The sequence below is a fragment of the Lynx canadensis genome, chromosome D1, assembly GCF_007474595.2.
Source record: "Lynx canadensis isolate LIC74 chromosome D1, mLynCan4.pri.v2, whole genome shotgun sequence".
NCBI lineage: Eukaryota > Metazoa > Chordata > Mammalia > Carnivora > Felidae > Lynx > Lynx canadensis.
In genome coordinates, this window is record NC_044312.2 from 55,305,018 (window position 1) to 55,319,899 (window position 14,882).

General features: G+C 56.5%; 1 protein-coding gene across 2 annotated transcripts in view; it reads right to left on the reverse strand.

Annotated features, from left to right (window-relative positions):
• Window positions 1-14,882, reverse strand: part of MYO7A (myosin VIIA) — an 84,448-nt gene that overhangs the window by 49,000 nt on the left and 20,566 nt on the right. For both annotated transcript variants that reach the window (XM_030332308.1, XM_030332306.1), the window contains exons 4-10: window positions 11,200-11,352; window positions 3,366-3,550; window positions 2,746-2,867; window positions 2,523-2,665; window positions 2,144-2,257; window positions 1,111-1,264; window positions 548-624 (exon numbers count right to left, since the gene is read on the reverse strand). In XM_030332308.1, coding sequence (XP_030188168.1) covers window positions 548-624; window positions 1,111-1,264; window positions 2,144-2,257; window positions 2,523-2,665; window positions 2,746-2,867; window positions 3,366-3,550; window positions 11,200-11,352 — 948 coding nt within the window. The remainder of the gene's footprint in view (window positions 1-547; window positions 625-1,110; window positions 1,265-2,143; window positions 2,258-2,522; window positions 2,666-2,745; window positions 2,868-3,365; window positions 3,551-11,199; window positions 11,353-14,882) is intronic.

The following is a 14,882-nucleotide window of genomic DNA, read 5'->3' on the forward strand; positions in this document are numbered from 1 at the left end:
CTCCCCCCACACCGGAGAACTCCCCTCCCCCTGTCCAACCAGGCCTTGCTCAAACCATTTCCTCCACTGAGAACACCTTCCCCACAGCCAGATGCCCCCCAAATGTCAAACTCCACCCAAACGCTACCCAGAAGGACTGCTCTCTCCTTGACAGCCTTAGCATGTTACCTGGCCCTCTTAGGACTGGGACAGACCCTGGCTTTATTCATCCCAGTTTTCAAACCCAGGGCAGAGCCTAGTAACCCTTGGCTAAAACACCAACGGGCCGGCTCACCCCAGATCCCCTGCGCCCTACCTCATCCCCAGGAGCAGTGGGGCTAGGGCGGCAAGGCTCCTGGGTGCTGGGCTCCACTCCCCCTCTGAGACCCGTGCCCAGCACAGATCCTACCTACCCACAGTTGGTTCTCCACATTGAACTTCCAGAATTCTCCAAAGCAGACGGCCCCAGCTTCCAGGTTCCCACATCCCCAGCCCCCTGAACCTGAGTCAAAACTGTCCCTCTGAGAGAAACAGAAGCAGCCCTGGGGACAGAAGGCTGGACACTGACCTCAAGCAGGGACGCAGCTGTAGCCAGGGATGGGGAGAAGAGGACCTCACAGGCATCCAGGTTTTCAAACGTGCGGGCTGTCAGCAGCAAGGGGGCGCAGGGTCAGGAGAGGGAGGGCAGGCATGGGGGAAAAGGGCAGGCTAGGAGGGCCAGGCTGTCAGGGGTCCTGCTTTGTCCACAGAGGCCATCAGCACTGCGATCAAGTGCTTCTCTGGGTCAATGTATGTTCTCATCATGAGCTATAGGCACCCTGAGGGCAGGAACTGTGTATGCCCAGCACCTGGCATCATGCCTGGCATCCAAGTAGAGACACTGACAGTCATGCCCATCTCCCCTCGTATTCCTCCACCCTAGATGCCCAGAGTGCTCAGTGGCAGCCCTGGCTCCTATGAAGCAGGGTTTGTACCTGCTGGGACGGAAACTGAGCCACAATCCCCCACAGGTGGGGCTAAGAGCCACAGGTGGCTAGGTGCTGAGCTGCCTTTGGACTCCATGCAGGGGTGGGGTGGAGTGGGGTGGAGTGGGGTGGAGTGGGGTGGGGATGCACCATCCGGGCCCCTCACCCTCATACTGCAGATTGCCCAGGTGCAGGATGGAAGCCAGGAGCTTCGAGATCTCCCAGTTCTCAGTGTCTGTGAACATGAGCACCTTCATTGCTGAGCGGATGTTGGCGTACTCCTGGCTGTCCTCCCGGCCCTCGCAGGTTATGCAGTTACCCTGGTGGGAGGGGTGGGAGAGTGGGGTGCAGGAGGGCATCAGCAAGGCCGTAGGGACCCCCAGAGAGGCAGTACCTGGGATGCAGGGCCCCCTCTGCCAGGCCGAGCCAATCTGGGATGCTGGGCACTGACAGGACTCTGCCTCATGACGTGTGCCCACGAGACACATGTGTGCGCACGTAGCTTCTTATCCAGCTCCAGGAAGTGTCTGGGAAGGCCTGTCACACCTATAGCACACACGCTCCTTTGTTGTCCCACGTTCCTCATTTGCATCCATGCGGCCTGGCCCAGCCCAGCCATGGGTTCTCCCCAGGGCTAAGGAAGCTGGTACCCCCCGAGCCTGTTTGTACACACACAGACCCCCTCCAACCAATGCTGGGTGGCAGCCACGGTCCTGGGGCCCACTTCTCACTGGTGGCCAGCCAGCAGCAAGAGGCTGGCACCAGGCTCTGTGACCAGCGAGGCTGAAGCTGCAACAGCCTGTGCCCTATAGTCTTGGGGGTCCTGGCAGAGATCTCGGTCTTCACATCCTCGAAGGCTGAACTAATAGCACGTGTGTGCAGGCAGGTCTGTGCACGTGTACACGTGGACGTGTGTGTCTATGGGTCCCCGGGTCTAGGAGGTCTATGCATATTTAGGAACATGTAGATCTGTGATGACGATTCATCTAGATGCACGTGCAGCTGGGAAAACGCCCAAGGTCGGGACAGGCCTTATGGCACATACAAGCCCAGAGTTGCCTGGGGCAGTCAGGGGACGAGGGGAAGCCCACAGGGAGGATCCCGCCCGCCAGGCCTGGAGCTGGGGAGCGGCCGAGTGGACTGCCCCCGACCTTGCTGGGACAGGTGTCTCCCTCCCTGGTGCCCTGCCCAAGCCTCACCATAGCCAAGTAGTTATAGTCTGTGGCCTGGCCCAGGCCCAGCTTCTTCTTCTGATCCGCACTCATGCCCTCCAGCATGCAGTAGAACACGTGGTAATTTCTTTCATCAGGAGCCTGAAAATGGGGTACAAGGTGTTGGGGGGCAGGGGCAGGAAGAGGCATCAGAAACCAGACAGTCAAGACTGAGACATGGTTTACTGTTTCAACAAACGACTTCCACAAAAAAAGCCCCTACGGGTAGGTTTCGTGGCAGGAATTCAGCCCCTAAGACAAGCCAGCAGCAGCATAGGGACGGTCCAGACTACACGTACCCCCCACCCCCCGGCCCCTGAGGCCGGGGGTCCTGTGCGGGTCAGCTCTGCCCCGGGCTCGGGCCCACCTGACGACAGACACGTGACTTTTCCAGCAGGTACTGCTCGATCTTGGCACCCTCGATGGCACCTCGCTTGTTGAAGTGGATATCGATGTACTTCCCAAAGCGGCTTGAGTTGTCGTTGCGGATGGTCTTGGCGTTCCCAAATGCTTTGGGGTGGGGAGAGGGTCATGGGCAAGGTCAGCACCCACCCAGCCACCCAGCCCCACTCTGAGAGCCCTGGCCCTACCTTCCAGGATGGGGGTGGCTTCCAGCACCTGCTGCTCGATCCACGAGTGCTGCCCACTGATGGCCGCCAGGAACTGCAGGATCAGCTTTGTGCTCTCTGTCTTCCCTGCCCCAGACTCCCCACTGCAGGGGAGACCCAGAGAGGGGTAGGACCCGTCACAGCCCGCACTGGCCCTCTCCCTACGGGGCTTTGGCCCAAGCCGCTTCCCCCACCCGCGCCTCCCCCTACCCAATCTGTAAAATAGGCTGACAATATGGACCTTTCAGGGATGGGGACAGGCTACAGCAGCTCAGTGCTCTGCCACAGCCAAAGGTACTTTCCTTCCCCTTTATTTAGACACAGACACCCCTCCATCTATACTTGCCATAGAGCATGGCATATGTTGATGCTAGACCAATGCTCTGTCCTATTACCCTTTGCCCAGCAGAGAATAGGAACCTAAAATTTCACCTGACTATAACTTAACAGAACCCAGTAATGAACAAGGTAGGCCTCAAATGCTAACAAGAACTTTGGCAGCATTAATAGAGATATAAAGCCTGAGAAAGGGGAGGTGATTCTCCATGAGGCACTAGCAGGAGCACAAAGTTGGAGCTCCAGTCTGGTGCCGGGCTACCCACCTGATGATACAGCACTGGTCACGGCTGTTGCGTTTCATGTTGAAGTAGCAATTATCGGCAATGGCAAAGATGTGGGGGGGCATCTCCCCAATCTTCTTGTTGGTGTACTGGCGGATGTGCTCTGGTGAGTAGATGGAGAGCAGCTGGTAGGGGTTCACAGCCACTAGAATGGAGCCTGTGTACGTCTGCGGGCAAAAAGGGACGAAGAACTCACCACTTCCCGTGAGGGAGGCTCTGACTCTAGAAAGTTCTCAGGCTCTGCCCTGCTCCATTCCTCTGGAAGGGACAGCCCTGACTTTGGAGTCACAGGACCTGGGGTCAGAATCCAGCGTCTCTAGGAGCTGAGAGTGGGGCTCTCAAACTAACATTGGGTCTAGGTTGGAGTAGGTGCTCAGTGAGATCTGATGAAGGGAGGAACAAGTGGGGAGAAAGGGAGCGTCTCTAAGTCCCCATTTTCCATATCGTTATCTGTAAAATGGGCATAATGTAACTGTTTATAAGGATTAGGAGGTAGTGTACTTTAGAAGTCATAGCACACTGCAGGTATTACTCAAATTACTCAAAAGTATGGTCCCCACTTTTGCCTCCAAGCCCTGTATCCCAAAGGTTTGGAGTAATATTCATAAACCAGACCAGTCTGGAGCAGAGGCTAGGTTGGTCCAGGGGGAGTGGAACCAAATCATAACAGGCTGAAGGGGCTGGGGGATGTGGTTTGGGGGCTGGGTAGGCCCCAGTCTCCATAGCACTGCCCCAGGGCAGAGGGGCCCCTGTGTTCTGGGGGACAGGACACCTCCAGCCATCCTGGCCAGCACAGGTGCAGGGACCCGGTGCACCTCAAACTACTAGGGGACTTTCTCTCCTTGGGCTCCTCTGTCGGTGCACTAACTGGCCACCTGTGTACAAGATTTCCTGCTGTGAGGCTGGGTGCCTGCCACACAGGGGACAACATGGCCCGGGCCTTTAGCCACCAGGCAGAATAAGGTGCCCAGGGATCACTGCTCCCTCCACTTGCCCCTCCCCACCCCAGCTTGAAAAGGTCAGGCTCAGCCTATAATGGGTGATGGATATATTGACATCCGGGCCTAGAGAGACTGAAGAAAGGTGTGACCACCAACGGGAAGTGACAGTCGGGCCCCTGTCGCCTCCCACCAAGGGCTTAGTGCATCACCCCAGAAGCCTCAGCCCAAGGTAGCCATGCAGGGAAAGTGCTGCTGCCAGCACCCCATTTCAGGGGAAATGCCCCAACGAGGGCCAGGATGGCTGTGCAAAGCAGCCCTGGGCTGCGCAGCCCAGACCTGGGTTCCAGTTCTGGCTCTACCTGCCCTGGGTCAGGAGAACTGGTCATTTAGTGCCCTTCTCTGGGCCCTGGAGGATGCTCCCCTGCCATCCAGGCTGTCCCTCCAAGCAGCCCCATGCCAGAAGCAGCAGAGCCTGACCGTGCTGACCACCCCACTGCATGCAAGAGCCCAAGCAGGCAGAGGTAGGGTGGAGTGGGGACGCAGGCTGAGGGACCGGCCAGGCCAAGCACGTACAGACAGCCAGAGCCAGCTCTGTGCCACACTCACCCGCCCTCCACAGTTGGTCTGAGGTTGGAAAGTGGGGAACAGGAGACAAGGGAGCTGGTCAGTGGGGAATGGGGACATAAGGGCATTCTCCACTAAGAACACCCCACACAGCCCAGGGCTGGGCTAACTTCTCAGATCAGAGCCCACGAACCTCCAGCTCCAGGGCGCTCAGACCCATCATCTACAGCTCAGCCCTGCCTGGCTATGGGAGCCAGCTGACCGTCTGTCCCCAGGCGGGGGAGTCAGCCGCAAAGAACATATCTTTGGCAGATCGCTTTGCTTCTCCACACCTCAGTCTGCTCATCTGTAAAGGGGGGATGGTTAACACCTACCTCCCAGGGCTATGGAATGACTGAAGGGCTTACATAACCTTTGACGTGTGCCTGCTTATGGAGTAGCCGTCCTTAAGTGCCTCCTTCCTTTCTTCTTGGTGGTTCCTTAATAACATGGCACCGAGGGGCGCCTGGGTGGCTCAGTTGGTTAAGCGTCCATCTTCGGCTCAGATCGTGATCTCACAGTTCGTGAGTTCAAGCCCCACGTCAGGCTCTGTGCTGACAGCTTGGAGCCTGCTCCAGATTCTGTGTCTCCCTCTCTCTCTGCCCCTGCCTGCTCATGCGTTCTCTCTCGCTCTCTTGCTCTTAAAAACAAACATGTAAAAAATAAAAAAAAATTTTAAATAACCTGACACCAAACCGCCTGCTCTGTGATCGCCATGTGGCAAGAGGCTGGCTCCAAGCAGTCCTTTAAGGACCCTCCACTGAGACACATGGGGAGGCTGACAGAACATCCTGGGAGCTGGGGAGGGAAAGCTAGGGCCTGTAGGAAGCAGCCGATTCCTCTGGCGGGGAAGGGGGTGCGGTGTGGGGAGAGGGGGAGTGAGGGCTGGTCGTGGGAACCAAGCACAGAGGCGTGAAAGGGCATGGCATTTGGAAGGTCTGTCGGAGAAAGGTCATCTTGGCAGCTGTGGGGAGATGAATGGTTGTCCCCGAAGCTGGAGGTAGAGACACCAATGCAGACCTAATGAGCTGGTCAACAGGCGCAGCCAGAGCCAGACAGAGGTGGCCCTGGGAGCATGCTCGGTGACCAAGTGCCGGGCCGGCCAGTGCCAAGAGGATGCACAGATGCACTCCGAGAAGCCTTCCTGCAGCGGGCCTTGGGCCCTCCTCTCCCCTGCATGGCTTCCAGGGCCCTTCCCGCTCCACCCACAGCCCAGAGAGCCCTCTGGAACAGCAGCCCCCAAGCCCCTGCCTCTTGGACATCCCCCCTTCCGTCCACACGCCTGCCCAGACTGGACCCCACCCTCCCCTCCAACCCTGCTCCCTCTCAGCCAGCCCAACTTGGCCAGCAGAGCCCCACCATCCTTCGCCCATGGCGGGACCTGGGAGGCCCCCATTGCCTCCCTCTCCTTCATACAAGCCCAACTCTCTCCATTGGCACAGCCACACCCCTGACGCTGGCCACCACGGGCTCTCAACAGACCACTGCAGGCGTCTCCCATCTGGTTCCCAGCTTCTGTGCTACCCTCACCCCCTACAATCTACCCTCCACTCTGAGCCAGGGCCAGCTTTTTAAAACGTGGCTGTGTCACGCCCCTGCTGACAACCGTCAGGCAATTTCCCACGGCTACAGGACACAAGACGCCAGAGTCCTGGCCCTCACCAACAGCATCCCACAGCCAGGAGGCTCCCTCCATGTTAAACCTTCAGTTAGAAGCACCAACTCCATCCCCCCCGCCCCCCCGCCAGCCCAGCTAAGATGAGATGATCCCCCCCTTCAGGAAGCCAAGCAACCTCCTATGTGCCCGCATGATCTCCATCACTTGGCCCACCTGACTCCTCTGCAATTCTGGTTCAAGGGCTCTGCCCCCTAGCCTCACTGTCCCTTCTACCCAGGCCTGGCACCGCGCATTAACTGGGGCCCAGAGGAAAGAGCAGAGAAGGGATCTGAGGGGACAGCCTGTCAGCAACTCTTAGGCAGCCTTGGTGGTTCATGGGGAAAAAGCACAGAACAGGGTAGAGAAAAATGCTACTATTTGTGCAGAAAAAAAATTTTTTACATGTAATTTTATATCATATTCAATATAGATCATAGATACAGTCTTTGTCTTGGAGGACAGGTAAGAAGTCGGCCGTGGTTTTCTCTGTGGCAAGAGGACAACTTTCCAGTTTACAGCACGTGTGCCCATTTCAGAACAGCTAATAGAAGCAAGGCCACTTCCGTCAGTGAGGACGTCCCCCACCCCCCACACCGCAGAAGGGCAAGAACACCAATCTGCCAGCTGGACCCCTGTTGGGTGCAGGACGTTGCCACTGCACTTGGTTGCTGCCTGTGCGCCTCAGGAGGCCAGCGGGAGGGGTTATACAGCCCTTTCCAGATGGGAAAGCAGCCTCTGGGAAGCAGAGGGACTTCGAGATCAATTCACGAGAAGCAGGGGGCAAGGAGACTCAGGCCCGTTCTGCCCCCGCCGGTCCCCCAAGGCTCTCAGCTCTGCTCCCTGAGCCCCTCTGGCCTCCTCTCTCCCTCCAAGGGTCCGTGGTCAGCAGGGGGTTAATGCCCAGCTGCCCAGCACAGGCTTCCTGCTCGAGCCTCCAGGAAGAAAAACCTGCCTTTGGGGCCATAGGTTGGGAGGGGGAGAGATAACGACTCTTTCCAAGCCAAGGACACAACACACGTGGTCTCTAGGGGCCCCAAGTCCCCAAGCAGAGTTCCGGGAACCTCTCTGGAGCCAGAGACACACTCCAGGAGATGTGACAGGAATGGCTCCGCCTCTGCCAGGAAGCTGTCCGGCCTGGAGCCTCTTAGCCAGCCATGGAGACCAAAACACATCCTGGGCACACGCACCTTCCCAGAGTCACAGAGGCACTCACCCAGAAAGTCTCCCCACCGTGTCAGAGGGAAGTCTGGGACCAGAGAGGAGCAGGGACTCCCCAAAGGCCACCTGCCAAGACTCGGACCCGGGCCGGCCTATTCAGCATCAGGGAGCCCAGAATTCCCACCAGCCATGCCCCTTGCTCCCTGTGGGACCCAGGGGTTGCCAGGTGTCTTCTGGGGGTCCTCTCCCCATTGGGGGTGTCCAGAGCTGATTTTTGGCCCTAGGGTGCTTTCCCTCAGGCTTCTAGGGGTGGGCTAGCTGGAGTGGGCATGCCCAAGGCAGACAGTCAGGGAGAGGGCATCACCCAGCCCAGGGCTGGGAGCAGCTGTGGTAATCTGAGGAAATCCTGGGTACATGGGGCTGTGCCCAGGGTAACCCAAGCCATGAAGTGACCAGGGGTTGCCATGGTTAGGGACAGGTATGGTTTCTGAGTGGGACAATGGCCCGGTTGCTTCTTCAAAGCTCTAGTCCTACCCCATCTACCCAGTCACAGCATCAGAGAGTTGGCAAGTTGAAACCCTGTACTGGGCAATCGTTGAACATGGCTCCCCAGACCCACACACACCCAGAATCTTAGGCCCATGGACCAACTGAGCTGGGGACCCCCCAGGTGCCATATTTTGATTTCCTGAACAAGAAGGCAACTTAGGCACCGTACCTCGAGTCGGTATCCTACCCCCTCTCCCTCACCCAGAGAAGAGACCACCAGAAAGGTACCTGGTGAGAAAAAGTGGTATAGATCTTGGAGCTTTCTGGAGAATCCATAAGCCTTTCGGATTCTTTTCTTTGGTCCCCTTATCAGGCTATTCCAGGACCCAAAGCTGACTTCTCTGCTGGCTCCCAGCTAGTCTATCCCCCCCAAATTTCACAAAGAAGATTTGTTCTTCTCAAACTGGAGTTTTTTTCTTCCCCTCTCCTTTATGAATGTTGTGTTTGCCTTTGTTCTTTGATTCAGCCCACCAACTATCCCTCACATGTGAGGAACCAGTTGGCCTGTAAGAATCACTAAACTGTGTGCAAAATAACCAATGACATGCCTCTGGTTATTCTTAGACATGGTCTGTGGGGTCTCTGGTGGGGACAACTCCCATCTGACCCAGCTTCTCCGTGTGAAGGGGTCCTCGGCCTCCTCCTGACAGGATACTGGGTCAGGACATCAGCTCTGCCAGTGGCCTCCCTGTCCCCACTTAGCTCTGGACCCAAGTGTTAGACTCCACCCAGCCCCAGGAGAGCAGCCAGAGAGAGCCTTAGGACCCTCCTGTGTCCACCTGCCATCGAGGGGGAGGAGCAATGAGGGAACCACCAAGAAGTGGGGCGCAGACACCAGTGGATCCCCATAGGGGATCTCTGGCCTGGGCTCGAGTTCTAGCACCATCCTCCTGTCTGGATGCTGCTGCTCATGTCTGGAGGTGCCTTCTGTGCCCTGCCCCCGCTCTGGGTGAGGGAAAGGGTGAGAGGGGCTTTATCAGTGCTAAAGGGCTCCCTGTAAAAGCCACTTGTGTTTACTCAGGGGACGAATGTCAAGGGCCTCAGCACAGAGGCATAGGGGGGCCTGAAGTGGCAGAGGGTCCAGGGTGGGGAGGGTAGCAGAGGGCCTCCCTGGAGGGTGAGTGGTCACAATTCCAGGGCTTCTGAGAGGATGGATCCCTGACCTTGACACAGCTCCTTGCTGGGATTGCTCAGGGACAACTCCAGGGCTTCCAGCCCTGTCTCCCTGGCTGCTCTTCACATCCTGACAACCTGAGTGACCCTGTGTCACTCACTTACCAGGCGCAGTCCTGCCTCCAGCCTCCTATCCAAGCAGCGCCCCTTCCTGAATGCTGCATCACCTACCTCTGGGAACCCCGCCTTTCTCCCTAAGCTGGGAGCAAAGGCCGCACTCCTACAGGCCTGCTCTGTCTGCACTTTTCAGACGCTTATCACCACGTGTGTCCCCCAAGCATGCCCCCTATAGCAGCCTGCCCGGGGATCTGCCTGAGGGTGAGGGTGAGGGTGAGGGTGGGGGTGGGTGTGGGGGTTGCTCTGTCCCGCTCTCTCCTTTTTGTGACACAGCCCTGGTTTCCCTCACCGGGAGCTGCTGGAGGGAGGCGCTGGGTCAGAGACATGCAGTGACCCCAGCACACAGCTCTGGGCCTGGCTAAACGTCCCGCAGACTTAGTTTCCCAGTCTTAAAGTGGGACTATGGGACTAGCCCAGCAGTTTTCAGAGTGTGGCCCAGAGATCTCTGAACGCTCAGAGAACTTTCAGGAAATCTGTAATCTTTTCCACCTCCGTATCTTTGCAGCCAGCTTTTCCTCATACCCTTCAACCCAGCATCATCGCATCAGGCTGGATGTGAAGCAGATATGAGAATTAGTTGTCTCCTATTAAGCCAGACATTAAAGGCATTTGAAAAAATATATAAAATAATACCACTCTCCTCACTACTTTTGGGGGGTATATATGCAGTTATTTTCCATAAAATGTTTCCTATAATAGATCTTTATGGTTATTTTTTTAATGTATAGATACATTTGTGAAGTTTCTCAGTTTCAAGTTCTAATATGGTAATATCAATAGATAAAGCCTACGTTAATAAATGCTCTGGGAGGGGTGCCTGGGTGGCTCAGTCGGTTAAGCGTCTGACTTCAGCTCAGGTCATGATCTCACACTTCGTAGGTCAAGCCCCGCGCTGGGCTCTGTGCTGACAGCTCAGAGCCTGGAGCCTGCTTCAGATTCTGTGTCTCCCTCTCTCTCTGTCCCTCCCCTGCTTACACTGTCTCTCTCTCTCAAAATAAATAAACATTAAATATAAATAATAAAAATAATGTTCTTGGGAATCCTCAATTTTAAGAGCATAAAAGGTTCCCAGGCCAAAAAGTGTGAGAGCCTATAGAGACAATAGCCTCCGTGGGCCCTTCGTGTTCTGACAGTCTCTGAACCCACCTCTTGGAATCAGCTCAGTCCTGGCCGAGTGAGACTATTTGTCCCTTGGCAAGTTTCAAGGTGAAAGAACATGGAGGATGTGTATGACTGGTTCTTATATCAAGGTTTTTGTGGGGTCAGGATCATGTTCCTTCCTCCATCCCCTTCTGAGGATAGAGACTCTGGGCCCATCCTAATGTTGACCTTGAGGACCAATGGCAGGCCCCGCTCCCACAGCAAACCCAGCGGGACAGCCGTTCCCCATCTCTGGGCAAAGCACAGAAGCGGCTCACCCACCGGCCCAGGCCTCCCAATGGTTCCAAGGCCTAGGGAGACGCATGAACCTGGGGTGTATACCGCTCCCTCCCCCAACCACAGACCACAGAAGCCTAGGCCCCAAAGAAAGGATGGTCAGAACAAATGGCTGGGAACAGAGGAGCCCCTGACTACCTCGGGAGAATGGCCCCTGGCGGGTGGGTGGGGCAGCACTCACGTAGATGAGATGGTCCCGATAGCGGAGGAGCAGGTTGCGCAGGATGCCAGCCTCATTGAGGTCTCCCAGGCGGATCATGTCCTCCACGCCATGGACCGACGTGGGATGCATGGGCTTGATGTGTGTGGCGTTCTGCGGGGAGATCCAGTGTTCCTGTGGGGAGGCACGGTGGCTACCGTCAGGTGGCTCTTCTGGGACCAGGCTGCGCTCTGCTGGGCAAGGGGCCAGGAGGGGCAGGAATCCTGGGTTCCGCGCGACCCTGGTAAAGGCCCTTGTCCTTTCCCGTGGCCAAACACGATCATTATCAGGTTTGTGCTCACGCCCACACTCTATGGACCACTCCTCCCTCCTCCTCTTAGGGAATTCTCTCTACAGACCTAAAAGATGGGCAGTGCAGGGACTTTGGCCCCACTTGGATTCTCACAAAGGGAATTAGAGTCCCCCAGTCTCTTCGCAGGATGGAGTGGAAAGTGTTAGTAGACTGGACTTCAAATTACACCAGAAGAGATTTCAGACAGTGCCAAGAATAAACCAACGGGCATACAGGATAGAGATAAGGGACGGAACCACCTTAGGGTGGTCAGGAACTACCTCTCCGAGGAGGTGACATTTGAGCTGAGATCTGAATGACAAGAAAGGGCCCCCTGAAGATATAGAGAGGGCATTCCAGGCCCAGGGAACAGCAAAAGCAAAGCCTCTGAGGTCGACAAAGGCAGGGCCATAGCAGTGGAGATGGAGAGAAGTAGATCTGTTTGGAATACAGCTCACAGGGCTTATGGATGAAGGTGGAGCAGGGGTGAACTTTCAGTGCGTGGGAGCTGATGGGGAAACTAGGAGAGAGGTTGCCCGTGGCTCTTCCTATGCTCCCCTGTAATATCTTCTCTCGGGCAGGGGGTGACTTCTGGTGGTAAGTCTGGTCAATAGGCACTGGCATTGTCAACAAACCCGCAGATGGCTCCTTCCTTCCCCAAGGTGGTCTCCAGCACCTTCTCCTCACAATCCTAGCATCTCAGGGAGGGGAGGGTCTGACTGTGGCTCTGGAGTGTGGCTGCAGCCTGAATGAGCCCCCACAGCCTCTGGGGGCCCCTCCATGTTCCCAAATGCCAGAACCCTGGGAGCTCCAGGGGTCTGACTTTCGGGAACAGGGGAGAAGGGGAGCCCTCTGCCCACACCCAGCTCAGGCCCTCAAACTTGGTGAGTTAGTGTGGTGCACCCACATGTTCTCTCCTGCCTCCTTCTCTTCTGGGTCCCCCTCTGGGATAACCAACCCCAACAGCTAGTCACTAGCAGGAATCTGGGGCATGGGCCCCTCATCCTGTCCCATCCCCAATCCAACTGGTCACCCTGTCCTACTCATTCAACCCTCTGAAGGGCTGCTGCTGAGTGAGCAGTGCCTTCCTCGCCACCTCGAGCCCCTACTTGATCCAGACGGCCATCTCTTCCCTCGCCCTTGCTGCCCTCCACCTCACACCCAGCTCTCCCCTGCAGTCCTACATCCCCTGGGGGCTTCCTCAAGTACCTGTCTGATCCCATCATTCTGGGGCTCGGAGCCCTTCCCTGCTTCGCCACCCCCTTCAGCATGGCATTCAAGGGCCAGCCTGAGGTGGACACAGGGACATGTGGCCTTTGCTCCAGCACATGCCCCTGCCCGTAGTTCTAAGCAGAGAAGGTTGGTCTCCACTTCCCCAAATGCCTCTGTACGCCTTGCTCATGCGGTTCCCCTTACTTCCCTTCCACCCAGCCTTTGAAGGCCCCACTCACGGTTTTCCCAGTTTCTAAAGCCTCTACTGACGATGCTGCCCAGCCTCACATGCTCCACTGGTTCCATCCCCCTCACCTCCCACCACAGGCCACGTCAGGGCCTCCTCTGGGCTCGCACATTGCCTGGGTCTCCCACTGCGAGGCAGGGGTCACCCTGGGCTGCTGTTGTCTGAATGCAGTTCTGACCTCCCAACGTGCCCAAAGGCTGGGGGCTCATGGAGGCCAGATTCCAGGTCTTCTATATCCTGGGTCCACAGTGCCTCATACGCGGGCCAGACACAAATGATTGTAGCAGGAAATCTGCTAGGACATGACTAAACTCGTGGACTACTGGACCAGTTCTGAATTAGAAGCAGGAATCCTAGTCATGGAGAGACCCTAATAGTCCCTCGTACCCGCCCTCTCACTTCGCCTGGACCAGAGTAGGATGGGGGCCTGCACCATACCCTCAGAGGGATCAGGGACAGGGCCAGCCATATAGCCTACAACTCCAACTGCCCCTGGCATTTCAGGGCACCTCCTGGGCCAGAAGCATTTCCATCCAGGTCAGGCCCTCACACGGCCCTCCCCGAGGCATGAATGGGCCGGATGGTGAGATCGAAGAACCCGCCTGGCTTTCCAGTCCTGAGTGGAACATTCCTCTCTCCCATTTTATCCTATTTCTTGATAAAAGCTGATCCAGTTGGAAAATTCCCTCTGCCTGGTTCCCTGCTCACGGACTTGGTGCTAGGCTCTGATGCAGGCCAGAGGGAAGAGGGTGCCTGGGCAGGCTGTCTGCCTCTCCCATTGACCCCAGCCTCTGGTCCCCATAATCCTTACCCTAACAGTTCAGCCCAGAGGTAAGAGGCGGCTCAGCCACGCATGGACCCTGTAAAACCCTGTGCACGCCACCTGGCTTTCCTGAGCTTCCATGACCTCATCTATGAAACGGAGTTAGAAGAACAGTCCCTTCTTCTTGGGGACACTGGGGGAATTAACTGATACATGAAAGGTCAACCTTTGTTTTACTACCCACCATGTCTAAAAGCGCTGCTGCCTGGTAATGCCCAACCAGGGCTGGGTATTATTACTCTAATACTTTCGGTTTGACAGAGGAGATCTATGTTCTCATTTGTTTCCTCATAAAATCCCACAGCAGAATCACCAGCCCCATTTAATAGTGAGGAGTCACAATCAAGTGACAAAGTGGCTTACCCAGTTAAATGGCAGAACTGAGCCTCTCCCTCCCCCTTTCCTGCACAAAGGGACTCCCAATGAGGTCAGCACCCCTCAGGTCAATGTCCACAGGCACTTATAGCACAGATCAAGTGTAACCAGGGCACAAACTGAGACCTGGCCCTGAAGGAATGCGGAGGGGGGGAAGTGGGGGGAGGAGGGGAAGGAGGGGGGAGGGAGGGGGAGGAGGGAGGGAGGGGGAGGGGGGAGGGAGGGGAGGACGAGGGAGGACGGGGGGAGGACGGGGGGAGGACGAGGGGGGGGACATGGCCAATCACAAGGACTGGGAAACACATCTGGAAAAGAACTGGCTTGGTACTGAGTTTAGAAGGAAGGGGAACCACGTGATCTGTAGAATAAGGAAAGGAGAGGTGTATCTAGCAATGGGAACAGCTTGGGCAAAGGCAGAATGTTAGGATCTCAATGAAGACTGGAACCATAACCATTCATTCATTCATTCATTCATTCATTCAGCAAAGCTTCACAGAGAACTCTCTCTGGACAGATATCTGTGGGGTCTCGGGGGAACCAGATGGATTCGCCTGGTCTCGGCTGTCAAGTAAGGGAGTCTTAGAAGTCAGAGGGGTCAGGTTGGGGGGTAGGAATGAGAGTGGGGAAGCCCTGAAAGAGGGGGCCAGAAGCCCTGGGCCCAGTGCCACTGAGGCAAACCAGACTCTCTGACCTTCTCCCGGCCAGCCATCCCCATC